The sequence below is a fragment of the Camarhynchus parvulus genome, chromosome 14 (genome assembly GCF_901933205.1).
Source record: "Camarhynchus parvulus chromosome 14, STF_HiC, whole genome shotgun sequence".
NCBI classification, from domain to species: Eukaryota; Metazoa; Chordata; class Aves; order Passeriformes; family Thraupidae; genus Camarhynchus; species Camarhynchus parvulus.
In genome coordinates, this window is record NC_044584.1 from 2,136,771 (window position 1) to 2,160,498 (window position 23,728).

At 58.3% G+C, this 23,728-nt stretch overlaps 4 protein-coding genes across 4 annotated transcripts; 2 read left to right on the forward strand and 2 right to left on the reverse strand.

The window, feature by feature from the left end:
• The first annotated feature begins 1,173 nt into the window (after positions 1 to 1,173).
• Positions 1,174 to 3,624, forward strand: IGFALS (insulin like growth factor binding protein acid labile subunit). The gene is made up of 2 exons (XM_030957888.1): positions 1,174 to 1,189; positions 1,811 to 3,624. The coding sequence occupies exons 1-2, from the start codon at positions 1,174 to 1,176 to the stop codon at positions 3,622 to 3,624; spliced, it is 1,830 nt and encodes a 609-aa protein (XP_030813748.1).
• A 1,268-nt stretch (positions 3,625 to 4,892) lies between these two features.
• On the reverse strand, positions 4,893 to 9,338 carry NUBP2 (nucleotide binding protein 2). The gene is made up of 7 exons (XM_030957902.1): positions 9,287 to 9,338; positions 7,863 to 7,981; positions 7,125 to 7,323; positions 6,730 to 6,884; positions 6,474 to 6,584; positions 6,148 to 6,217; positions 4,893 to 5,585 (listed from the first exon to the last, which is right to left on the reverse strand). The coding sequence occupies exons 1-7, from the start codon at positions 9,318 to 9,320 to the stop codon at positions 5,443 to 5,445; spliced, it is 831 nt and encodes a 276-aa protein (XP_030813762.1). The 5' UTR covers positions 9,321 to 9,338; the 3' UTR covers positions 4,893 to 5,442.
• LOC115908945 (translation initiation factor IF-2-like) lies at positions 8,271 to 9,192 on the reverse strand. The gene is given in 2 exon segments (XM_030957907.1): positions 8,271 to 9,171; positions 9,174 to 9,192. Coding segments are annotated over 2 exon segments (678 nt in total). The 3' UTR covers positions 8,271 to 8,512.
• A 340-nt stretch (positions 9,339 to 9,678) lies between the features above and the next one.
• SPSB3 (splA/ryanodine receptor domain and SOCS box containing 3) lies at positions 9,679 to 22,598 on the forward strand. The gene is made up of 7 exons (XM_030957893.1): positions 9,679 to 9,765; positions 12,360 to 12,493; positions 16,329 to 16,506; positions 18,193 to 18,380; positions 20,172 to 20,274; positions 21,079 to 21,204; positions 21,441 to 22,598. The coding sequence occupies exons 1-7, from the start codon at positions 9,684 to 9,686 to the stop codon at positions 21,785 to 21,787; spliced, it is 1,158 nt and encodes a 385-aa protein (XP_030813753.1). The 5' UTR covers positions 9,679 to 9,683; the 3' UTR covers positions 21,788 to 22,598.
• The last annotated feature ends 1,130 nt before the right edge of the window (positions 22,599 to 23,728 follow it).

The following is a 23,728-nucleotide window of genomic DNA, read 5'->3' on the forward strand; positions in this document are numbered from 1 at the left end:
CAGGGAAAGGGGCAAGGTGGAGTGGGAATGATGTGGGAAAGGTGGGGAGAGAATCCCTGCTCCTCCCAAAGCAGCCTGGGGGAACCAGGGCTGGGAAAAGCGACTGCAGGGCAGAGATTGCTGGTCCTGGAGCTGTGGGTGTGAGTGGGGCCAGCCCGGGGCATCCCCAGGGAGGAGGGACAGGGGAAGGCTCAGCCATGGCTTTTCTATCTGGCCACAGGGCTCCTCTTGCTGGGGCTTTTTCTTTCTGTTTCTTTCCTGGAAACTGGTAAAAGATTCCACAGAGCCTGTGTTGGAGCCTGGTGGGGAAATAACCTGGGACACAGCATGAGGTCAGTGCCTCCCGGGGTGGTTTTGATGAGCTGCCAGGGCAGAGTGCGATCTGCCAGCCCTGGAGCATCACCCGCCCCCATCCCACTGCCTGGGGGCTGCCAGAGGAGCAGGGGACCCAGAGCCACCACCCCACCGGGGGGACCCTGCCTTGGCTCTCCGTTTCCCCTTGGGCACAGGGGCACTGGGCAGAGCAGGGTGCAGAGCTGCCAGCAGCATCCCCAGCCACCAGGCAAGACAGGAGGGAAAACGGGAGAATGCCCAGGAGGGGCTGAGGGGTTTAGTGTCACACAGGAAAGAGTTTTTTCCCTTTTCCCAACTCTTGCATCACCATAAACCCTCGGGTGTTTCAGCCCATCCTGCGCTAAGGCTGAACCCCAAACCTTCAATCCCTGTGTCCTGTGGATGCTCCAAGCCCCAGCGTGTGGGTTTTGTGTCCTGATGGAAAGTGAGGAGCCACTGCCAGGGCTCATCCCAGGGTATCCCCGGCAGGGCAGGGCAGGGCAGGGAGGGGTCAGTGCTGCTGCTCAGGAGCTCAGGGCTCGGTGCTGGGGCACCCTCTGAGGTTGCCCCATTCCTCCCTCCGTGCTCAAAGCCCACACAAACCCCATCTCTGCAGGACCCCATCAGGCTCCTGCCCATCTCGCAGCGTGCCCTTGTCCCGAGCCGCCCCCGGGCGGTCCCCAGGAGCCCGTCCCGGTGCCCGGGGCTCCAGCAGCAGTGGGGTTAAGCCCGGCCGGGCGGGAGCCTGGACAGGCGTCAAGGTGGTTGCTCCATCCATCCCTGCGCAGTCCGAGGGGCCGGAGAGCGGAGCGGGAGCCCTGCCCTGCCCTGCCCGCCGCCATGAGCGCAGGCAAAGGTGAGGCTGGAACTGCCCCTGGGGCTGGGGGACGCGCAGGGACCGGGGGGACACGCTGGGGCTCTGCCCGGGCTCCAGGCACCCTGTGCTCTGCTCCTCCTCCGCTGCTCATCGGACATTTGGGGGGCCCGAGCTGCCTGGGGGGGCTGCAAGCACCGCGGGGCAGAGCCCAGACGTGGATGGGAGCGCGGGGATGGGCAGGGACCGCGGCACCGGCACCGGGACCCTTCGGTGCCCGGCGAGTCACGGGGCACCGGGGAGGGACGGGGACAGGGGGCCGGGGGCCTTTCCCCATGAAAGGGAGGAGCTGCTGCTGCAATTTGGGGATGAATTTCGGGGGGTCCCTGCACCCGAGGGGTCACAGCAGCACTGGGGGGGGATCTTGGACCGTTTCCCTCTGGAAACTCCCGCAGCTGCCCCGTGTGTGCAGCGGGCCGGGAGTGACCCCTTCATCCTCCCCGTCCCGGCGGAGCGGGCACCCACCTAGGGGTCCCAAGGATGTCCCAAGGGGGTCCCAAGGGAGTCCCAAGGGGGGTCCCAAGGGGTGGCCCAAAGGGGGTCCCAAGGGGATCCCCTAGAGCAGCCACAGCCCTGCCCTGACGCTGTCCCCTCGGTCCCCAGCAGGCATCCCCCTCCTGCTCCCCCTGGCCCTGCTGCTGGCCGCGGCCTCGCAGCCCCCCGGCGGGGACCCCCCGAAGGACGGGGGGGACGGGGAGGGCCCGCGCTGCCCCAGCCCCTGCGCCTGCAGCCTGGACGATTACAGCGAGGAGCTGAACGTCTTCTGCAGCGGCCGCAACCTGAGCCGCCTGCCCGAGGACGTGCCCCACAACGCCAAAGCGCTGTGGCTGGACGGCAACAACTTCACGCTGCTGCCGGCTGCAGCCTTCAGGAATTTGTCATCCCTGGACTTCCTGGACCTGCAGAGCAGCCAGCTGGGCTCCGTGGAGCAGCATGCCTTCCACGGGCTGCGCGGCCTCTACCACCTGCACCTGGAGCGCAACCGCCTCAGGCACCTGGCCCCGCACACCTTCCTGCACACGCAGAACCTCGTGTCCCTCAGCCTCAACAACAACCACTTCAGCAAGGTGGAGGAAGGGCTCTTTGCCGGGCTCTCCAACCTCTGGTACCTGAACCTGGGCTGGAACTCGCTGGTGGTGCTGCCCGACAAGGTGTTCCACGACCTGCCCAACCTGAGGGAGCTGATCCTGGCCGGCAACAAGCTGCCCTACCTCCAGCACCAGCTCTTCTGCAGCCTCACCGAGCTCAAGGAGCTGGACCTGAGCGGGAACGCGCTCAAGGGCATCAAGATCAACATCTTTGTCAAGCTGCAGAAGCTGCAGAAGCTGTACCTGAACCACAACCAGATCAACGCCATCGCCCCCCGCGCCTTCATGGGCATGAAGTCGCTGCGGTGGCTGGACCTGTCCCACAACCGCCTGGTCCAGCTCTACGAGGACACCTTCCTGGGGCTGCTGAGCCTGCACGTGCTGCGCCTCTCCACCAACTCCATCGCCGGCCTGAGGCCCAGGACCTTCAAGGACCTGCAGTTCCTGGAGGAGCTGCAGCTGGGCCACAACCGGATCCGGGGCCTGGCCGAAAGGACCTTCGAGGGGCTGGGCCAGCTGGAGGTGCTGAGCCTCAACAACAACCAGCTGCAGGACATCAGGGCCGGTGCCTTCCTGGGGCTGCACAACGTGGCCGTCATGCACTTGTCCGCCAACTGCATCAAGGTGCTGCCCGACTTTGTCTTCAAGGGGGTCACCAAGCTGCACAGCCTCCACCTGGAGCACAGCTGCGTGGGCAGGATCCGGGCCAACACCTTCTCGGGGCTCTCCAGCCTGCGGCGCCTCTTCCTGCAGCACAACAGCATCTCCCTGATCGAGGACCAGAGCTTCAGCGAACTGCACGAGCTGCTGGAGCTCGACCTGAAGCACAACAGGCTGAGCCACCTCTCGCCCCGGCTCTTCACGGGGCTGAGCAACCTGGAGTACCTCTTCCTCTCCTCCAACCAGCTCCTGGAGATCTCCCAGGACACCTTCAGCCCTCTCCAGAGACTCTTCTGGCTCGACCTCTCCCACAACCAGCTGGAGACGCTGGACAACAGCGTCATCTCCCCCCTGGCCAACCTGCGGTACCTCAGCCTGAGGAACAACTCCCTGGAGACCTTCTCGGTGTCATTCCTGTGCCCTCCCTTCGCCCTGGAGCAGCTGTGGCTGGGGGGCAACAACTGGCACTGCAACTGCTCCCTGAAGGGCCTGCGGGACTTCTCGCTGCAGCACCCGGCCGTGGTGCCGCGCTTCGTGCAGTCGGTGGCCGAGGGGGACGACAGCCACGTCCCCATCTACACCTACAACAACCTCACGTGCCTGCAGCCGCCGGGCCTGGCAGGGCTGGACCTGCGGGACACTGCCCAGGAGAGCTTTGCTCACTGCTGAGCTGGGCTGGCCCTCCCAGGGACCTCATCCCGGCCCTGTGCCACCCCAGCCAGAGCACGGATTTGCCACCACCTCGCTCAGAAGGTGCTGGATGGCCCCCAGCCCTCCTGGGCTTCAAACTGAGTATTTCAGTCCTTTCATATTTAAATAGCAGCCCCCAGGGCAGAGCATGGCTGCTCCCAGCAGGAGAATCTCTGGATGGGGGAATGCTGCACCCCCAGCGCTGCAGCCACAGCAAGGGGCAGCCCTGCCCAGGCCAGGACTTTTATGAGACAAAACAAAGCGTTTTCCTGCCATGGAGCAGGAAAAAAAGGCCCCCCGAGGTTAGGGAAGGGGCAGAGGACTTGCTGCAATGATTCCTTGCAGCAGCAGGTGTAGGCAGGGCATAGAAAGCCACTCGTATCTCACCTGATAAATGGCAGCAGACAAATAAACCTTTGGAGCTATTGCAACCCACCTTGTAAGTTATGTTTTTTCCAAAGCTCGTGCTGCCCACAGCCAGGATTTCTCCCCAGAGCCCCTCAGGGTGAGGGGTTCAGGCTCCCAGGGGGCTCCCAGCATTTCCTGCAAGCCTTGGGGGGGTGCTTGTTCCCAGGGAGGGAGCAAGAACTGCCCAGCTATCCCACAGAAGCCAACAGCCCTGACAGATTGCAGCTACTGCCCAGCTCTCCAAATCCCAGACAAGTGTCCAAAGGTCAGACAAAATTTTCCTGGAAAATTACATGAGGGGAAAGCTGCTCAGGTGTGGGTCCTTGTGCGGCGGGAGCAGGGCTGGGTGCTGCTCCTGCTCCTGCCTGCTGGAATTGACTCCTCAGTGGAAATCCAGGATTTCCCTATCTTCCCAAAACCTCAGTGAGGGGGAGACCCAAAGGCAGCGAGGGAGGCAGGCAGGAGTCCAGGAGGGAGGGAGATGAGATGCAAGGCCACCACCTTCACTGCTTTCCCCAGCTTACCTCTTAAGCCTGCAAGAGGAAGGGCAGCTCCCATGGGAAGAGGGGCAGGGAACAGGACACGGGGAAGTGAAAGCAGCAGGAACCAGCTGGGGACACAGAGGAGCCCCAGGCTGGGGGAACAGCTCCATGAAGGGCTGCCAGGGCTGGCTCACAGCAAGGCAAGGGACAGGCTGGATCCTGATGCTGCTATAGGAGAGATTTAGGTGAATTCCAGCAAGGAAACCAGGGAACAGCAGGAAACACCTTGATGTATGTGAAAGGCCAAGACTCAGAGATACAGCAAGGCCTGAAGCCATGGAAAAACAGAACTCTGCAGACCTGCATTTTAAGAAAAGCTTTTACTGCCTGGAACCTTGAAAAATATTCCTGAGTCACAGATGCCCAACAGGCCCGAGGGCTCCTTCCCAGCACGATGGGATGCAGCTCCCAGACAGCTCCTGGAGGGTTTGCTCAGCCCAGCCCAGGCTGTGCTGTGCCCTCATGGCCCATCAGGAACCAGGGAGCTGAGAATTCCAAGCTCAGGGCCTGGCCTGGTTCCACATGGGAGCACCCAGCACGAGCCAGGCACTGAGGGAAGCCCTGTGTGATCCATCAGGCAGGGGCAGCAGGAGAAGGCAGCAGCACATGGAGCCATGATCCAGGTGATCAGAGCCATGTGGGAATGCTCAGGGAAGAACAGCACTGGGCACTGCAGCTCCAGAGTCTCTTTGAGTCTGAGGGGATGTGGCTTCTTCCCTCTGGGACTGCCAGCAGCAGCAGGAATCTGTGCTCCCCCCTCACACCCCAGTCTGAGTTGAACAGTTCCTGCATCCCCTTCCCACTGCTGGGGCTGCCAGTCTGGCACCAGTCCAGCTCCACAGCCTCCTCAGGAGCTCCTCTGCGATGTATCCAAGATCTGCTGGGCAATGTGAGTCAGGGCAGGGAAGGCAGAGCTCTTGGGAAACTCCTGGATGAAGTCTCTGCCTTCTTCCAAGCTCTGGCTGAGCTGGGGGTCCAGAGGGACACAGCCTGTGGGACAGGGAGGGAGAGTGAGAGCTCATTCCCTGCAGGGCCCAGGTCTGCAGGCAGGGATAAAACACACACTGCCACAGTCAGCTCCAGGGAAAGTGGTGGGGAAGAGCCACCACTGCCCCCCCTGGGCTCTTCAGGAGATCATTCTCACCTGCAACCACTTCCTCTGGCTCCAAGAGCCCACCCCACCCTGGTGCTTCATGAGAGGGGCCGTCCCACCTGATCCCAGCCCTGTCCAGGGACAGGGCTCAGCCCTCAGCCCCCATTTCTCAGGAAGGCTTCAGACATTTCAACATGGCTCTCACGGAGCTCCAGGCCTGTTTACACTGTCACCATGATGTCAGCAGTCAGAGCAGGCTGCTGGCATCACCACCTCTGCCCCAGCATGGCCAGGGGCCCACTGTGAGGAGTTTGGATGGCAGAGGAGCAAAGCACAAACCTCAGCTGTGCCCAGGTGCCTGGGGCTCCCAGGCCAGCCCAGCTGCCCCTGGGATGCTCCTTCTCTGTGCTCAGCCCTCCCAGAGCACCATGAGCAGAGCTCTGCTGCAGAGCCACTCACCCAGGAAGGGCACCCCGGCGTGCTTGGCCAGCTCCTCGCCTCCCCCTTTGGAGAAGATGTTTGTGCATTCCTGAGGGAGGAAGAGGGAGTCAGGAAGGCCAGAGCCCTGTGTGACAGGGCAGGAGCTGCCAGCCCTGAGCAGGGCCAGCTCCCCTCCACCCTGCAGCCCCAGGCATTCCCTGTCCCCTGCCCCTCTCCTCAGCACAGCAGAGCCCAAAGCTGGCTCACAGCACCACCCTCGTGGCATTTCCCAATCCCCCACCCCACCACCCTAAGAAGGGCCCAGAGCAGCCCCAAGGCTGCACAGGGAGGTCAGGAGAGCTCACAGAGCAGTGGGGGCACACGAGGCCGCTCATGTTCTCCACGATGCCGAGGATGTGCAGCCCTGCCTTCCTGCAGAATGTCAGCTCCCGCCTCACATCCCCCACGGACACAGCCTGGGGGAACAGCAGCACTTGGGGATCCCTCTGGCCACCCTGACCGTGCCTCCAGAGCACGTGTGTACAACAAGCATCCACAGACAGCCCTGTGCAAACCTGGGGTGCATTTCCCCCCTGCCAGGAACTGCAGCCCGTGTCCCACCTGAGGGGTTGTGACCAGGACCGCCCCGAGCAGCTGGTGGGGCCTCAAGGCCTCCACGGTGGAGATGTGCTCGTCAGACGTGCCTGGTGGTGTGTCCACGATGAGGAAGTCCAGCTCCCCCCAGGCCACGTCGGTGACAAACTGCTTGATCAAAGCTGTGGAAATAAAAGGGGCAGATAAAAAAAAACCCCAAACCACAACTGGCTTCAGCAGGTGTCCCAAAGCCGTGGGACAGACAGGGAGAGGGGACAAGGCTGTCAGCACAACCTGTGCTGCACTGTCCCCATCTGAGTGACTTCAACCCATCCATGAGGAACAGGAGCTTGGTTCCCCCAAGGAACACCCTCTCCAGGAGGGCTCACAGGACATTCCCCAGCAGCAGGCCCCGGTGTTACCGTTTTTCTTGGGTCCCCTCCAGACCACGGCGTCGTCGGGCCGCTCCAGCAGGAAGCCGATGGACATGAGGGCGATGGCCTTGTCCTGGCCCACGAACACGGGCACCCAGCCGCTGTCACACTGGTGCACAGCGCTGTCCTGCACCCTCAGCATGCGTGGGATGCTGGGGCCACACAGGTCCACGTCCAGGATGCCCACCTGGGGACAGGCACAGCCCTTCAGGGCGGGCTCAGAGCCCCCGGCCACCCCGCTTCCACAACAGCCACGTTTGGAACACAAATGCTTTAAATTTCATATCCCTCCTGCATCCCCTGGGTGTTTCCAAGTGCTTTATGCCAGAACCCAAGTGGCACAGGCTGCACAGAGCCTTTATAAAGGTCCTCAGGGAATTCAGTCTGTCTCCTGCCCACACATTTCCTTTTTACCCCCATTTTAAGAGTCCTTGAGCTCACCCACTTCACCCCACAGAGGGAGGGAGGGTGACACCACAAAGCAGCAAAATCATGTCCCAGCACCAATTTCAGCAATAAATATTGGGTAATTTAATAAAATAGACAAAACAGAAAGGAACTGCAGTACCGGAACTGGATCACACCATCACAAATTGCATTTTCACAGAGAATCCACATGCTGCCCACCAAGGACACCCACATGGAAAGGGTGGGCAAAATCCTTTCCCTTCCAGCTGAGGGCAGGAAGGGACAAGGCAGAGCTCAGCACCCCAAAGGCTCACTCACCCTCTTCCCGGCGTGCCGCAGAGCCAGGGCCAGCTCGGTGGAGAGGGTGCTCTTGCCAACGCCGCCCTTCCCCGACAGCACCAGCACGATGTGCCGCACCCCGGCCAGGTTGGCTCTGTCTGCAGGGGTACACAGAGCCATGGAATATCCTCGGGGAGAGGGACCCCACAGAGCCATGGAATATCCCTCCGGGGATCCCCCAGTCCAGCCTCTGGCCCTGCACAGACCCCCCAACAATCCCACCCTGGGCATCCCTGTCCAAACACTCCTGGAGCTCTGGCAGCCTCGGGGCTGTGCCCATTCCCTGGGGAGCCTGGGCAGTGCCCAGCACCTCTGGGGGAAGAGCCTTTCCTGATGCCCACCGTGACCCTCCAGCCATTCCCTGTCCCAGAGATCAGAGCTGTCCCTCAGAAGGAGCTGCAGCCCCCCTGAGCTCTGCCCTCGGTGTAAGGCAGTGAGAAAGAAGAGGTGGACATGCCACAGGCTCATTGTCATCAGATCAGGGACAAAGGGAACAATGGCAATAAACACCGTGTGTGGGGAGCAAAGGCTGGTCCGGATGACCTAAGTGGAAATTGGGCAGCAGAGCAATAAACAGGCACGGGGCTCGTGAGGCTGAGCCGGGCCATGGCCCGAGGCTGACGGTGAGCTCAGGGTGAGCTCAGGCCCTTGGCGTTTCCTCCCTCCGTGCCCCACCAGTCGCTTCCTGCCGGCCCCGCGCTCCTCTCCAGCCCTCCCCGCATTCCCCGCTGTGCTGTCAGCGCTCCCGGCTCTGCTTCGGGCTCAGCTCCCCGGAGCAGGAGCGGGTGGGATCGGAGCCCCCGGCGCGGGGCAGCACAGGGGGCGGCCGGGCCGCTCCAGCCACAGCCGGCGAACGCCGCCCGCCCGGGGCCGACACAACCGGGCACGGACTGAACGCGCCGGGGCTGGCCCGGCAGCAGCGGCATGGAGCCCGCACGGACCATGGCAGAGCTCATCAGCACCTCCGCCGACGGTAAAGGCCACGGGCCGGGCACCGGGGAGGGGGAGAAGGGGCCCAGGGAGGGCGGACGGAGCCCCGCAGGGAGGCGCGCCCGGGACACCCCCCGGTGACAGCGGCAGCCCGGGCCGGGCCCGCTCACTCGGCGCTGTCTGCCGCGGGAGCCGGGCCCGGGCCTCGGGCAAGGCTCAGCGTCACCTCCCGGTAAGCGGTGCCCGCCGCCCACGGGAGCCCGGCCCGGCCCGGAGCGCCCCTCACCAGGGGTCGGGCCGAACACCGCGACACCGGCGCGGCCCGAGCACCTCGGAACTCCGCGGAGCCGGGTCCTGAACCCCCGCTAGGCCCGGCCATTCCGGGTTGGAAGTCCCCCGAGAGGCGGGCAGGGCCCCCCAGGCCGAGATCCCGGGTCCCGGTTGCCCCCGGCCGCGGCCTCCCTGCCGCTCACCCGCGGCCGTCTCCTCCATGTTGTCTCCTCGCATCACCCGCTTCCGTCTTCCTCCGGCCCACGGCCCGCCCCTTTCTGACTGACGGGTATTCTATCCAATCGCAAGCTGCACTTTCACCGGACAACCCGCCCGCCAGGGCTTCGTAGCCAATCCACTTCTCGTGCTCGCTTCGCATCAGCCAATGGACTTAGTGCTTTCCCTTCACGAGCGGCCGCCCAATGGCGCCGCTCTCTGGCGATTGGCACACGAGGCATCCAATAGAGCCGGGATATCTCAGACCCCGCCCCCTTCGTTCCCCTCCGCCTGTGAGTGACAGAGCGCTCAGCCAACGGCAAAGGGGCGCGGCGCGGTCACAGCCAATGAGCGCCCGGGGGCGGTGCCGGGAGCGGATTGTTTATGTCCCGGGTGAGGAAAGTAGGTCAGAGCGCCGCGGGCTGGGCCGGGCCAGTGCCGGGCTGGACCGGGTCAGACCGGGCAGGTGGGCCGGGCTTTTAGGGAAAGGCCGGAGCCGGAGCCGGAGCCGGGGTTGGGGTTTGGCTGAGGGCGGGCCGGGGTTGTGCGACCCAAGCGCCGTGGCCTGGCCTGGCCCGGCCCTGTCCGGCGGCCTCAGCTGCCGGGACAGGCGGGCTGCGGTGCCCGCCCTCTGTGGAGCCGCTGCCTCCGCGGCCCGGGAGCGGAGCCGGGCCGGGCCGGGGCCCCACCGTGGTGCCCCCGCGCCGCTCGGTGCCCGGGGCTGTGCGGGTCACGCCGCGGCATCGCCTCGGGCCCCGGAAAGGCCTCAGCGAGCCCAGGGCCCCGCGGGGGTGAGCGGCTCTTGGTGGCAGCGCTGCTGTGACAGCCGGAGCGGGACAGGGACCGGCCCCTGGGCTGGCACTGCTGAGACAGATCCAGTCCTGCGGCAGCTCTGGCCAGGCAGGACACTGAGGGGCTGGAGCGTGTCCAGGGAAGGGAACCGAGCTGGGAAGGGGCTGGAGCACCAGGAGGGCCTGAGGGAGCTGGGAAGGGGCTCAGCCTGGAGCAAAGGAGGCTCAGGGGGGACCTTGTGGCTCTGCACAGCTCCTGACAGGAGGGGACAGCCGGGGGGGTTGGGCTGTGCTCCCAGGGAACAGGGACAGGACAGGGGGGAACAGCCCCAAGCTGTGCCAGGGGAGGTTCAGGTTGGCTCTTGGGAGAATTTCTTCCCAAGGAAGGGTGGTCAGGCCCGGGCACAGCTGCCCAGGGCAGTGGTGGAGTCCCCATCCTTGCAGGGGTTTAGAAGCTGTGTGGATGTGGCACTTGGGGCCATGGTTCAGTGATGGCTTCAGCAGTGCTGGGGGAATGCTGGACTCCTTGATCCAAGAGATCTTTTCCAGCCATAACGATTCCATGTCTGACTCTGCCTTTGGTGCTGGGATCTCTGTGCTGGCTCTAAGCCCCAGCCTTAGTGAGGAGGATAGGGCAGCTCTGGAATTGCCACTTCCACACCTGCCAGAGTCCTGGGTTGTTCTTGGGAGGGCAGGAAGGAAACTCCTGCAGCTCCAGCTGCACAAAGAGCTGGGAGCAAGGCCTGAGGCTGCTGTGTGCCCAGACCCCAGAGTTTGCAGCCCTTCCCTTGATGCCCTGTGCAGGCTGCCCTAGAACAGAGACTGGACAGAGTTACAGAATAAAGTAGGGATTTGTTAGGAGGCCTCACTGGATCCACCTTGGGCAGCACAAGAGCCCAGCCAGGGCTGCACCCAAGGTGAACCCCAAATGGTCACAAAATGCATGACTAGTCACGGGGTCTCTCACTTTTATAAGTTCTGCTCCATTTGCATATTGGAGTTAATTGTCCAATTACAGCTTTAGCCCATGCAGTCCCATTATTCTTGTTTTTCTCTCTCCAGTCCACATTGTTTGTGCTCTTGGGCCTGAGATTTGGATCATTTGTCCTTGATCCCCAGCTAGAGAAGGAATTGTTTTGTCTCCCTGCTCTGTGCAGAGAGCTCACCATCCCCTAATGTGAAGCTCAGAGTTACACATTAAAGCAGCACAGAATCTGAAAAACAGAAGAGCCAAAACCTGAGGCATCTCCCTTCTGCCTGTTGTCCTTGAGGCAAGTTGGGACAAGTCTGTCACAATCCTGGTTTCCTTCCAGTGAGCAGGAAAGTGCTTTCTCTTCCCCTCCAAGCACTGAGAGCAAAGTCTTCCATCAGAGGGCAGTGCAGGTGGACAACCTGCCCTGGAGACAGCCAGGGGGCTGGGGCAGGAGCCAGGACAGCTGCTGCAGGGTCACTGGGCACCAGGGAGGCTGTGTCTTGGAGCAGCCTGGGACAGTGGAAGGTGTCCCTGCCCATGGCAGGGGATAGAACAAGATGAGCTTGAAGGTCCTTCCAACCCAAAGCACTCTGTGATTCTGACAGCCCTGAAGCTCCCCAGGCCAGGTGAGAAGTGGCTGCTGGATACAGTTCCTGCAGAGGGGCAGCTGCTGCCACCACAGCTGGATAGTAGCAATGTTCCTGGGGCCAGCTGAACACTGGCTCAGGGAGGAGTTCACCCTGGGTGGAGAAGGAGGTTGGAAGTTTGCAGAGGCTCTTCACGTGCACAGAACTGTGACGGTGTTCACAGGGGTTCTTGGATTGGGGGAGAGATGAGGATCTGACTCCATGTTTCAGAAGGCTTGATTTATTATTTTATGATATATGTTATATTAAAACTATATTAAAAGAATAGAAGACAAGGTTTCATCAGAAGGCTGGCTAAGAGTAGAATAGGAAAGAATGATAACAAAGGTTTGTGGCTTGGGCTCTGTGTCCAAATCAGCTGGGCTGTGATTGGCCATTAATTACAAACATCCAACATGGGCCAATCAGAGCTGCACCTGTTGCATTCCACAGCAGCAGATAACCATTGTTTACATTCTGTTCCTGAGGCCTCTCAGCTTCTCAGGAGGAAAAATCCTAAAGAAAGGATTTCTCATAAAAGTTGTCTGCGACATGGAACTTCCTTTGCTGATCTTGTGCTGTTCCCCCGGGGTGTTTGGTGACCTGGGGAGGTGACAGAGGTGTGACAGAGGTGTGGCAGCAGTGTAACCAACCCCGTGTTCCTTCCCAGCCTACCTGCGTGGGGGCAGCATGGCGCGGCGCCCGCGGAGCAGCCGGGCCTGGCGCTTCGTCCTGAGCGGGGTGCGGCGCGAGGCCGACGGCCGGGCCGGTGCCCGGGGCTGGGGCTACGACTCCGACGGCCAGGTAGGCTGGGCTGGGGGCTCTGGGTGCCACGGGGGGCTGTCATCTCACCATACTGGTGTCTCCTTATCACAAAAGTTTCATACCTTCTGTTGGGGAAGATGAAACAGGAAAGCCTTATAAATATGATTGTCTGGCAAAAGATTTTGAGAATATGGAAACTACAAGTGAGATTGAAATGAAAGCAAGCTTTGAGATCCCTCAGTTACTGAACAACTGGAAAACAATGGTATGGCTGGCTGAAGGTAATCCCCTTTTGATGAAACAATTCCCTCTGCCTGCAGACAGGTCCAAGGGTCAGAGCAGACCCTGCCAGCTTGGCAGAAGGGGCCCAAAGAGGAGTTTATAGGGTTTAAAATGTAACACAGTGTGGTAATGTAATGATTCTTATAGGCTGTATGTAAACGCTATAGGATTTGTATCTTGTACTAGAATCAGAATATTCAACACAGAAGATTTATTGTATTGTAATGGGAACCTCGCTCTCTTACCCTTTTTACTCTCTTACCTTTTTTACTCCCTTATGCTCTTTCCCTCTTACTCTCTTACCCTCTCATCCTCTCTACCCCTCTCTTCTCTCAGCCTGCTCTGAGCTGTGGCTGGCAGCTCCCAGCAGGGCCCTGCACCCAGGCCCTTTGCAATAAACCCCAAGTTCCTGACCTGGCTGCAGAGATCTCTGCTCTCTGTCCCGACCATCCTGCCCCTGACACTCCTACACCTCCTTGGTGTTTTCTCATGGGTGGCTCCACTGAGCACTGGCTCTTCCTTCTTCACAAAGCACCCAGCTGACTCCAGTTCCCTTCTCAAGCAGCCACCCCACTCTTTTTTAGCACTCTTCTTCTCATTGCTTACAGTGTGCCCTGTTAAAGTCAGGCCTGTTCCTAATCTTGGATAATTGGCCCAGGGGTAAGATTACTTTCTACACTATCTTTATTTTCCTATATTCTATCCCCCTACAACAGGAGGTATTTTCCTGCCCCTGATACCCAGTCTGAACTGGCCAAAAGCAGGAAGGATTCAGTAATGGTCAATATTGATACTAAACTAAAAGCTTTTTCAAGCATAGAATGGGTGTGTCATACATAAAGTACATACAGTATTTTTGTCTTATCGTTAGGTTGGACGTGACACACACATCATCAGGGTCCAAGAAGAAAACAATTTTTTATTTTGCATGTTCTCTAGCTTATATACTCTTACCAAAGCATGATCTGAAGTCATCAATAACTTATTATATTCATTGGTGCAAAGCAATTAGCATCAATATAATTGGCAAAAGTTTTACAGAAATTTAATAAGGCACATGTACACATCTACTTATGCACATAGTCTAGCATACAAAAATTTTCATGTATCTTTTCTAATCTGTTCCCATGCTGACAGCCTTGTCTTCTTCCTTGCTATGGATACACTTGAAAATCATCAATTGTTATTTCTTCTGTTTACTCAACTTTGCTTGCAGGCCAGCTGTCAAACCCCTCCATATTTTTATAAATTTTTTTGGAAGCAGAGCTCTAGATAAGTGTTTGAAGTGGATCAGTTCCCTAATCAGGCTGCCTGTGCTCCCTCCTGGGCTGTGAGGGGCTTGGAGGTGGTGGTGGAGGTTGCAGGGCAGTGTCTTCAGACTGAAATTTCTTCACATTTCCTGCTCTGCAGTGTGAGCCCCACTTCTGAACCTGGTCCAGGTGTGCTGGAGATGGGAACACAGCAGGGAGAGCAAGAGTAAAACAGGGCAAGGAGTGACTGATTCACTTCTGCCATCCTTGCCTGTTTTCCTAATTCTTGAGTGTGTGGGCTGAGTTTCCTGTGCAGTGGTGGGGACACAAGGAGCTGCTCCAGGAGCTTCAGAGCCACACTGAAGCCAGGAGGCTGTGCCAGAGCACAGTGTCCAAACCCAGGCACTGTGCTCCCAGCAAATGAGCAGTTTTCTGTCTCTGCAGCCAGGGGAATGACAGGATTTCTAGGCAGCACTACTTGGGAAAGTTAGAAGTTAGGAAAGACAGGACCCAAGCTCTTGGGTCTGCAGGCCAGAGCAAGGGACCTGGACAGTACATATGTAAGCCCAAGCAGTTTCAATTCCCTGTCTTACACAGCTGCAAGAACATGAATTTAAAGGATTTTTGTCATTAAATGCCCCTGACCATGGTGGTGAATAACAACCAGGTACACCTGAGCAGGATGTAAACCTAGAGTAACTCTGCAACCAGTGGTAAGAGAATCCCTTAGGCAACCCCATAACCCAGGAGTAATACTGGGCTGTGCCTCTCACCGTGTCCAGTCCAGAATCACTGTGGTCTCTTGGCACTGGGGAACAGTAAATCAGGTTTTTGTGTTCATGAAAGTAAACAAAAGCCCTTTAATCCTGCCCTGTCCCTGTAGGTCTGTCTGCAGTGCTGGCCTGAGGAGCTGCAGCCATGCTGCTCACCTGGCTCCCTTTGTCTTGCCCCCTCTCCCTTGTCCTCCTGTGCCTCTCAGCCTCTTCACAGCCTCTCCAGAGCAGTGTTTGGCTCTGCTGGTAGCTGGATCCTGCCTGGTGAAAGCCAAAGCTTTAGCACAGCATTTCCTTCAGAATGTGTGTGTTGCAGACTTGGGCTGTCACCCTGCTGTGACAGCTCCGTGTCCCTGGCAGGCACACAGGATGTACCTGCACTGCAGAGTGCTGAGGGGTCCCTGAGGCTCAGCAGGCACTATCCATGTCCCAGAGCAGAGTGATCCCATGGGCACAGCCTCTCCCTGTGTGACAGGAGCCTGGGGATGTCCCAGCAGAGCCCTCAGGGAGCTCTGCCAGCCCAGCTCCTATGAGCCAGGGTGCCCAGCAGTGAGCATTCCTGTTCTCCCCAGCAGTGAGCATTCCCGTTCTCCCAGGACATTCCCACTGTCCCCAGCAGTGAGCATTCCTGTTCTCCCCAGCAGTGAGCATTCCCATTCTCCCCAGCAGTGAGCATTCCCGTTCTCCCCAGCAGTGAGCATTCCCATTCTCCCCAGCAGTGAGCATTCCCGTTCTCCCCAGCAGTGAGCATTCCCGCTCTCCCCAGCAGTGAGCATTCCCGTTCTCCCCAGCAGTGAGCATTCCCGTTCTCCCCAGCAGTGAGCATTCCCGCTGTCCCCAGCAGTGAGCATTCCCGTTCTCCCCAGCAGTGAGCATTCCCGCTGTCCCCAGCAGTGAGCATTCCCGTTCTCCCCAGCAGTGAGCATTCCCGTTCTCCCCAGCAGTGAGCATTCCCGCTGTCCCCAGCAGTGAGCATTCCCGTTCTCCCCAGCAGTGAGCATTCCCGCTGTCCCCAGCAGTGAGCATTCCCGCTCTCCCCAGCAGTGAGCATTCCCGTTCTCCCCAGCAGTGAGCATTCCCGTTCTCCCCAGCAGTGAGCATTCCCGTTCTCCCCAGCAGTGAGCATTCCCGTTCTCCCCAGCAGTGAGCATTCCCGTTCTCCCCAGCAGTGAGCATTCCCACTGTCCCCAGCAGTGAGCATTCCCGCTGTCCCCAGCAGTGAGCATTCCCGCTGTCCCCAGCAGTGAGCATTCCCGCTGTCCCCAGCAGTGAGCATTCCCGTTGTCCCCAGCAGTGAGCATTCCCGTTCTCCCCAGCAGTGAGCATTGCTGTTCTCCCCAGCAGTGAGCATTCCCGTTCTCCCCAGCAGTGAGCATTCCCGTTCTCCCCAGCAGTGAGCATTCCCGTTCTCCCCAGCAGTGAGCATTCCCGTTCTCCCCAGCAGTGAGCATTCCCGTTCTCCCCAGCAGTGAGCATTCCCGTTCTCCCCAGCAGTGAGCATTCCCGTTCTCCCCAGCAGTGAGCATTCCCGCTCTCCCCAGCAGTGAGCATTCCCGTTCTCCCCAGCAGCACAGCGACTCGGATTCGGAGCCAGAATTCTCCTCCCTGTCTCCCTCCATCCCGAGTGCCATCCCTGTGACTGGAGAGTCCTACTGCAACTGTGAGAACCAGAGTGAAGCTCCCTACTGCTCCAGCCTGCACTCCCTGCACCGTGTCCGCGACTGCCGCTGCGGAGAGGAGGATGAGTGTAAGGGGCTGGGGATGGGGGGACAGTGCAGCCTCTGCCGGGTTTTGGGGTATCCCCAGTGGGTCCGGATAGCACAGTCCTGTTCAGCACAGCCTGAGTTCCCAAGCAGCTCCCAGCTGCAGGCTACCTTAGCTAGCTTAGGTGATATCAGCTCTAGTGATTATCAGCTCATTTTGTGATTTCAGCTCTTTGCTTGCTAGGTTCCTTAGGAGACGCAGGGATGTTGCGATGCAATGTTGTTTCAGCTATCCCAGTTCCTTCCCCAGGTGTGCCAACAACCTCTCCCTTCCTCTTCCTTGCCCCCTGCTAAGTGCTGTCCGTCAATCTTGGCGTTCCAGAAAGGGCATCGTGTGATTGGCAAAGTTCAAAAGATGCCTCTCAGCCCTGGGGACATTGGGCCATCCAGGTGTCATTTGTCCCCTGAGACTCCCCCGCTCCCTTACCTGGTTGGTGGGATCCCTACCCCTTCCCTGCCCCTCTCCTGGGGTTAAAAGACACAGCAACCACGAGGTTCAGGGAGGTTCTGTTGGAGCTGTTGCTGCATTCAGAGGCCTGTGGGCCAGGAATGAAGCTCTGGATCGAAACCCTCCAGCAGAACCCGACTCCTTTTCCTTCACCTCACCTTGAAGTCTCTCTGCCAGAGGTAAACCTGAGCTCCTGCATGCCTGGACTTGTCCCACGCACCCAGCTGCAGCATCCAGCTAGCCAAAGGTGTCTCTGAGGTGAAACCACCACAGCTGCTGCCTTTGGTCAAGCAGGGCCAGACGAGCCCAGGCACGTTCCATCCAGCAATACAGGGAGAGAGAGGAGAAGTGCTGTGTGAGGTTCCACAGGGATGTCTTTATTGAATCTTCTGTGAAGGTTCTCAGGGACAGCTCTTCTGCTGAGCTGGGCAAAAGTAGCCCTATATATAGGGTACAGGGGTTTTAGAAATTGTCCAATAGTAAGGGTCAAAGGAAAGTGACCTATAGTCTTACAGAGAGATAAGCAAGTGCCTGGAGGTGGGAGAGGGGCTTCTAAGGTCCAGTCATCATGACTAGGCATTTCCTATCTTAGGCTGCTGAATGCCATGGTGGCATTGCAGGCCCTGGGCCTGCTACAGAAGGTCCCTGCAGTGTCCTGTTCCTGTCCCAGCATCCCTGTGTTTACATCCTGAGGCACAGAGGATTACCAGCCCCTGCCTGCTGTCGTGTTTCAGGCTCAGGGCTGATGCTGTCACGGCGTCAGCACTCACCCCTGGGACCTGCTTTCCGATCTGGCTTAGGCCCCAGTGAAACAGAGCCCTGCTTAGGGCCCTCCTGATCCCTGCAGGGGCTGGCAGGGTGCCTGGCTCAGAGCACAGGGAGGGCCTGGGCTGGGGGAGAGCCTGTGGCAGGGCAGAGCCACCCCTTGATCCCACGAGGAGTGTGGGGAGAAGGGAGACTCTGCCCGTATCAGCCAAAATTTGGCCTGGTGAATGCTGACACTGGAGCACTGATCCATCCCTGGTGGGACACTGCAAAGTGGTTCAGACCTCAAGCAGTTCTCTGATGTGCACGGCTTAAGATTTATCCTCTTAAACAAGAAGAGAAATAGAAACAAACCCACTAACAGGCCTTCAAAACAAACATCTGCCTATACTTTGGCTTGGGGCTGGTTCCCTGAGGGTCTTTGCTCATCCTTGTCCCCTGTGTGCTTCCTCAACAGATTTTGACTGGGTGTGGGATGACCTGAACAAATCAACAGCCACGCTGCTGACGTGTGACAACCGCAAGGTGAACTTCCACATGGAGTACAGCTGTGGCACGGCCGCCATCCGCGGCAACAAGGAGCTGGCAGAGGGCCAGCACTTCTGGGAGATCAAGATGACCTCCCCTGTGTATGGCACTGACATGGTACGTGTGGGGCACGCAGAAATGCCCAGGAGTTTGGACAGGGGCTGGCAGGATGAGGTTTGAGGCTGTCTGGAAGTGCACAAGTCCATGGGGAGCTGATGAGATGCATCCCTGGGTTAGTGGATGGAGGGAGCTGGTGGATGAAGTGGCTTAGCCACTGTCTGTCATATTGGAGAAGCTGTGGCAGCTTGGTGAAGTTACAGTGACTGGAAAAAAGGAAACATAACCCCCATTTTTAGAAAGGGAAATAAGGAACATCTGGGGAAGTACAGGCTGATCAGTCTCACCTCTGGGCCTGGCAAACATGGAGCAGATCCTTTTGGAAGCTATGCAAAGGCACATGGAAAGAGTGGATGTGATTGATGACATCCATCATGGCTTCACTAAGGGATTCAGTGGCTTTCTGTGATGGGGTTACAGTGTTGGTGGAGGAGGGATGAGGAACTGATCTCATCTACCTGAACTTATGCAAAGCATTTGTTCTGCCTTGCATGGCATCCTTGTCTCTAACCTGGAGAGACATGGATGTGACAGAGGGACCACTTGATGGGTGTGGAATTGTCTGGATGAGCACATGCAAAGAGTTGAGAGTTGACAGAGACCAGTGACAAGTGACATTGCTCAGGGGCTGGCACTGGGACCAGTATTGTTTCACATCTCTGCTGAGGACATGGACAGTGGGATCAGGGCACCCTCAGCCAGAGCTGGCACCAGCTGTGTGGGGAGGTGACACCTTGGAGGGGAGGGATGGGGCATCCAGAGAGACCTGGACAGCCTGGAGAGGTGGGGCCATGGGGAAAAAGTTGAACAAGGCCCAAGTGCCAGTGCTGCACCTGGGTCAGGGCAATCCCAAGCACCAATCCAGGCTGGGCAGAGATTAAAGTGAGAGCAGCCCTGGGGGAAGGACATGGAGTGTTGGAGGATAAGAACTGGACATGGCCTGGCCATGAGGACCCAGAACCCCCCTGTGCTGGGCTGAGCCCCCAGCGTGGGCAGCAGGAGGGGGGAATTCTGCCCCTCTGCTCCCTCAGGTGAGACCCCACCTGCAGAGCTGCCTCCAGATCTGGGGCCCAGCACAGGAAGGATGTGGAGCTGCTGGAGAGAGTCCAGGGGAGCCCATGGAGATGCTCCAAGGGCTGGAGCCCCTCTGCTCTGGAGCCAGGCTGGGAGAGCTGGGGGTGCTCACCTGGAGAGGAGAAGGCTCCAGGGACACCTCAGAGCCCCTGCCAGGGCCTGAAGGGGCTCCAGGAGAGCTGGAGAGGGACTGGGGACAAGGGATAGAGGGACAGGACACAGGGAATGGCTCCCACTGCCAGAGGGCAGGGCTGGATGGGATATTGGGAATTAGGAATTGTTCCCTGTGAGGGTGGGCAGGCCCTGGCACAGGGTGCCCAGAGCAGCTGTGGCTGCCCCTGCATCCCTGGCAGTGCCCAAGGCCAGGCTGGGCAGGGCTTGGAGCACCTGGGACAGTGGGAGGTGTCCCTGCCCATGGCAGGGGGTGGAATGAGATGAGCTTTACAGTTCCTTCCAACTCAAGCCATTCTGTGACTCTGTGAACAGGACAGGGACCTTCTTCAGCATTTTAGCTGCACCTCTTCACTTAGGAAAGCAAATCAGAGCTGGGAGCCTTCAGTTCCACCCTGAAACCTCTGACTTGGCTTCACCAACCCCTCTGGGTGTTTTGGGCTGAGCCAAGGAGAGGAGGGAAGAACTGGATGTGGAATCCTGGTTGTGTCTTGCTGATTGAAAAGACACTGAGCTTGTGTTGTCCCTCCCTGCTTTGCCTGGCAGATGGTGGGGATTGGGACGTCGGACGTGAACCTGGACAAGTACCGCCACACCTTCTGCAGCCTGCTGGGCAAGGACGAGGACAGCTGGGGCCTCTCCTACACAGGTAACACGGCCAGGGTGGCTGGGTGGGCAGCAGTGGCACAGGAGGTGCCACCAGGCCTGTGAATCCCTTTGTTAAGGACCTCAGAGAAGCTGCTGGCAGCTCATAGCCCTTGGAGCATCTCTCCTGGCCCACTGTCACAGAGATGTTTTATGAAAAATCCTTTCCTTAGGATTTTTTCTCCTGAGAAGCTGAGAGGGCTCAGGAACAAAATGTAAACAATGATTATCTGCTGCTGTGGAATGCAACAGATGCATCTGTGATTGGTCTCATGTGGTTGTTTCTAATTAATGGCCAATCACAGTCCAGCTGTCCGGACTGTCTTGGTCAGTCACAAGCCTTTGTTATCATTTTTTCCTATTCTATTCTTAGCTAACCTTCTGATGAAATCCTTTCTTCTATTCTTTTAGTATAGTTTTAATATAATATATATATCATAAAATAATAAATCAAGCCTTCTGAAACATGGAGTCAGATCCTCGTCTCTTCCCTCATCCTAAGACCCCTGTGAACACTGCCACAGCCCACTTTTTGGAGAGCCCTTAGACCTGGTGTGGGACCCTGCCAGGGCACCAGGGTACTACTGTCACATCAGCCCTTTGGGGTTTCAGTGCTGCTCCCTGTGCTCTGGAGTTGTAAAACCTCACTTCTGCATTTCCACCAGCCACTCTGGGATGGGAGGGCAGGGGTCAGAAATGCAGGGATGTTTTTGGCACTGAGCAAGGCTGTACCAGCAGCATGGGAGTTGGGATGAATTTCTGGAGTGCAGGTTTTTCACAGAATGCCATTTTTTGTGTGTGTTTTCAGGACTGCTGCACCACAAGGGCGACAAAACAAACTTCTCCTCGAGGTTTGGCCAAGGCTCCATTATTGGGGTGCATTTGGACACGTGGCACGGGACACTCACGTTCTTCAAGAACCGCAAGTGCATAGGTGAGAGCCAGGGATGGGGTGGGAGCAACTCGAGTCTGGTTGCAGCAGGGAACACTGGGAAAGCAGAAGACCAAGGTGTGAAGTGAGTGGGAGGATGATCGCATTTGTTGTTTAATAGATTGGGATTTTGGAAAGCTTTTCCCAACAGCTTTGCAGTTAATGGGTTTGGGGTAGGTGGGAGGGGGGAGATCCCTGTGTCTAAACTAACGTGCCCTCCCTGGTGCTGTGCCTGGCAGGGGTGGCAGCCACAAAGCTGCAGAACAAGAAGTTTTACCCCATGGTATGCTCGACGGCGGCCAAGAGCAGCATGAAGGTGATCCGGTCCTGCGCCAGCCGCACGTCCCTGCAGTACCTGTGCTGCTTCCGCCTGCGCCAGCTCCTGCCCGACTACGTGGACACGCTGGAGGTGCTGCCCCTGCCCCCAGGACTCAAACAGGTGCTGCACAACAAACTGGGCTGGGTCTTGAGCATGAACTATAGCACGTCGAAGCCTTCCTCCTCCTCATCCTCGGGGAGCGACTCGGACAGCTCGTGCGGCTCGGATGCGGAAGCCTGCCAAAGGAAGAGGTGCAGGAGGACATAATGGCTCTGCACAGCACGTGGGTGGGGTTTGTTGTGTTGTCTGCAAGGGCCAGTCAAGCCTGATGCACCTCTTCCTTCTGGGGACATCCATTTCTACGTGTTGGCAAAGATTTCTCCATCGCTGTGCAAATTTTTGGCCTCAACATCCATCACAGGCATTTAGAAGAGCTGCTGGCTCCAAGAGATGCCAGCTCTGACACAAGAAATTGGTGGTGAAATATCTGAGCTTCATCTCCTGACTTGCTATGGAAGCCAGCACCTCTCCCCAAAGGATCTCTCTTCTTCCTGTTGGCACAGACAACGTTTAAGAAGTTGGACTCGATAATCTTCATGGCTCCCTTCCCACTCAGGATGGTCAGGCAGTCTCCTGATTGGAGTGTGCTGGATTCCAGTCAGATACAGACCTGACTCACTGAGACACAATCCCAGCCCGTCCTCTCCTCTCTGTGTGTGTAGGTTTGGTGTCTGCCATGACTTCGTCCTGCTCTGGGGCACGATGGAGCAGCAGCTGCAGGGAAGGGGCCCCCAGAGACCCTGCTGGGAGCAGGTACAGGAGCTGAGCTGTGCCTGGTGCTCCTCGAGCCCCTGGGGACTTTTAATTGCTTTGCATGTTGGTTTCTGCTGCTTCTCCTCTGTCCAAGACTGTGTTCAACTGTAATAATAAATGTAGAAGCTGTCTGTTGTTCCTCTTGGGGCCCTTGAAGGCAGGAGGCTGCAGGTGCTTGTCAGAAATAGCCTGGGCAGCAGCGTGGAGGGGAGGTTTTGGGTGCAGCAGTTGTGTGTCAGAGCTGGAGGGGTGAAGGCAGCAGAGGTGCCCTTGTCTGTGCCCTGTGCAGGGCTCTTGTGCTTCCCACTGAAGCAGAAGCCTGGCTGGGGTGGTCAGTGGAGCCAGGCTGGTGCCTGTGGCTGTGCCCTGGAAGGGAGGCTGCAGGGTTTATTGTGCCTGTCCTCTGGCAGGTCACACTGGGCAAAACACCCCAAACCCCACCCCAGAGCCTGGCAGTCAGAGCAGCCCCTCCAAGCCTTTGTGGTCCTGCTGAGGGGAAATGCTGGATTAGGACCTGGACAAGTGCCTCACTGTGCTGTGGCCTCATGCCACTGCCAGGGAATGGGCTCTGTGCTCCCACAGGGCTGGTGCCAACCCAGGCCAGGCCCTGCAGGGCCTGTGGTCAGCCCAGGGGGCTTTTCCCCAGCCTCTGAGCTCTCCTCTGGTGGACTGTGAGGGGTCAGGGCTGAGCTGGTGCTGTCAGCCTTGCACAGGGCATTGAAAAGTGGAACAGAGCTGAGGTATGGATGGGAAATGGCTTTAACCTGTTCCCTCTGTGGGTTTCCTTCCAGCATATTCCAGCTGCTGCCTTTTCCTCTGCTCCCATCACAGACCCCCGCAGGCTCAGGTAAAACTCCTTGCACCATGTGCACTTCTTCCCTGCTGAGTTCATTCCCAATCCTGAAGCAAAGCTGGATCTTGCTGCTCTGGGGCCAGCCTTTGAATGAGAACTGTACTGCAGGAGGTCAGGCTCTGTCCGTGCCCTGGGCTGGTGCTGCAGCCAGAACAAGCTGCTTGCTGGTTTGCTCTTCCCCAGAACTGGCTCAAGCAGCAGCAGCTGCAGGCAGGAACGTGGTTTGGAGGGGCTCTCCTGCTCCTGCAGCACTGGTTGCTCCAGGGGTTCTGTGTCACTGTGGAAAACCCCAGTGAACAATCCCAAACCTCAGCAGGCACTAGGGGACCCCTGACCCACCCCCATCCTGGCTGTGCCTATTTCTGGGTAATAATGGAGCTTTGGGAAAAGAGAATCCCATCCTAACCCACCATTTCCCATGGATTTTCTGGAGCTTGCTCAGCATTTTCTCGTGTTGGGAGTTGAGTGAACAAACTGCCCTGCCCTGAGCTCTGTTACCCCAAGGAAGTGGTTCCTCTCCTCTCAGCTGGTTTTGACAGTTG